The sequence below is a fragment of the Limulus polyphemus genome, unplaced genomic scaffold (assembly GCF_000517525.1).
Source record: "Limulus polyphemus unplaced genomic scaffold, Limulus_polyphemus-2.1.2 Scaffold6607, whole genome shotgun sequence".
Lineage (NCBI taxonomy): Eukaryota > Metazoa > Arthropoda > Merostomata > Xiphosura > Limulidae > Limulus > Limulus polyphemus.
This window is the reverse complement of record NW_013672217.1, coordinates 21549-23545: the sequence shown is the minus strand read 5'-3', so window position 1 is coordinate 23545 and position 1997 is coordinate 21549. Positions and strand designations below refer to the sequence as shown.

At 34.4% G+C, this 1997-nt stretch overlaps 1 protein-coding gene across 1 annotated transcript in view; it reads right to left on the bottom strand.

The window, feature by feature from the left end:
* Positions 1–1997, bottom strand: part of LOC106473901 (dystonin-like) — a gene marked incomplete at both ends in the record, with an annotated part of 56276 nt that overhangs the window by 33138 nt on the left and 21141 nt on the right. The window contains 4 exons of the mRNA XM_022402306.1: positions 471–590; positions 788–994; positions 1111–1117; positions 1160–1385. Of these exons, the coding sequence (XP_022258014.1) occupies positions 471–590; positions 788–994; positions 1111–1117; positions 1160–1385 (560 nt within the window). The remainder of the gene's footprint in view (positions 1–470; positions 591–787; positions 995–1110; positions 1118–1159; positions 1386–1997) is intronic.

Genomic DNA, 1997 nt, shown 5'->3' with positions numbered 1-1997 from the left:
CGAATGTAGAGTATCGATAGATGAATGTAGAGTAATGATTGATGAATGTAGAGTAACGATAGATGAATGTAGTGTAATGATAGACGAATGTAGAGTATCGATAGATGAATGTAGAGTAATGATTGATGAATGTAGAGTAACGATAGATGAATGTAGTGTAACGACAGACGAATGTAGTGTAACGACAGACGAATGTAGTTGTATCGACAGATGAATGTAGTGTAACGATAGATGAATGTAGTGTAATGATAGACAAATGTAGAGTAACAACAGATGAATGTAGAGTAATGATAGATGAATGTAGTGTATCGATAGATGAACGTAGTGTATCGATAGATGAATGTAGCGTATCGATAGATGAATGTAGTGTAACGATAGATGAATGTAGTGTAACAATAGACGAATGTAGAGTAATGATAGACAAATGTAGAGTAACAACAGACGAATGTAGTGTATCAATAGAGGAATACCTTCTGTTCTTTCACCATGGCTGTAAGAGAATCTGGGTCTGGATAAATAGGTTCAGCTTCCTGAAGCTGTTGCTCGGCTTCCCGAAACCAATCTAGAAGTTCATCAATGTCTCCTACCACCTAGTGAAAAAAAAATCATTAAGGATGAATAATTTGGATTTTTCAATAATGATAAAAGTTAATAATGGCTAAAATAAATTAATGAAAATGTTTGTATTTGAAAATTTATAGAAATAAATGAATAAAGATAGAATATTAACTTCTTCCAAGTTAAAACAAACAATACCTAGAGTCTATAACACTCTGGCACTAATTACCTCAACATTCTTCTGTTTTGATAACTCTATCCTTTCGGCTTTGCGTTGCACTTGTTCACAGACAGCATCAAATCGGCGGTTGTCTTTGGTTACAATACTCTCAATAGCATAAGCACCTTCACCTGGAGATATCTGGCATAGCCTAGGACCCAAGTGGTTTACAGATTCGAGATGGGATCGGTATTCCTGAATTTCTGCTTCTAGACGCTATGTAAGAATACACTGATATAAATGCTCAGAAGTGAAGGTCTGATTATCTAAACAGATTAATGAAAAGCTGTATCACTGACACTGCCCAAATTCTAGGTTTATGCAAAATAAACCAAGACTCTAGATTCTCAAAGTAAAACAACTAATCAAACAGCTCAGTACCTGAATCTTAGACTCCTGTGACTCCAGCTGCTGACATCAAGAGTCTTCAGCACACGCTCTGCCTCATCCATCCATGTTGCCAAAGTTTCATGGCTAGAATGAAAGTTCTGGGTTATTGGTAGTGCTTCCAGTGCCTGACGGTGACGTTCACTACAACGCTGAGCTAACTCTGTGAACTTGCTGTGCAGGGGATCAACCTTTTCTTTGACCTGTAAAGCTTCATCACCTACAAGAAAAACAATTGGTTCTTAGTTTTCACAGGTCAAAAAAGGTTTATTTCAAATAGCATGACCAAACATAACATTTAATACTGAGAATTTGAAAGTAATGATTCTTGAGTAACTGGACACCAACAAGTCCGCATTTATTTTCATTACTTAGAGCTTCACACAAGCTTGATAAGATAGCCCAATCAGAAAAAGAGCTTCACACAAGCTTGATAAGGTAGCCCAATCAAAAAAAGAGCTTCAACTTTTTTTAGACAACACACAAAATATATCAAAAATACTAAATTAAAAAAATCAAATATTCAACCTCATCTTAAATGAATTGAGAAAAATAACACAACTCCTTTTTAAAACATTGTTATTTCTTAAAAACAACATACCAGGAAACGAAAATTAGCAACAATTTCAACAATATGCCAGATATATGTTTCAAAACTAGAAACAATTTCAACAATATACCAGAGACGTATTTCAAAAACTAGAAAGAATTTCAACAATATACCAGAGACATATTTCAAAAACTAGAAACAATATCAAAAATATGCCAGAGATATGTTTCAAAAACTAGAAACAATTTCAACAATATACCAGAGGCATGTTTCAAAAACTAG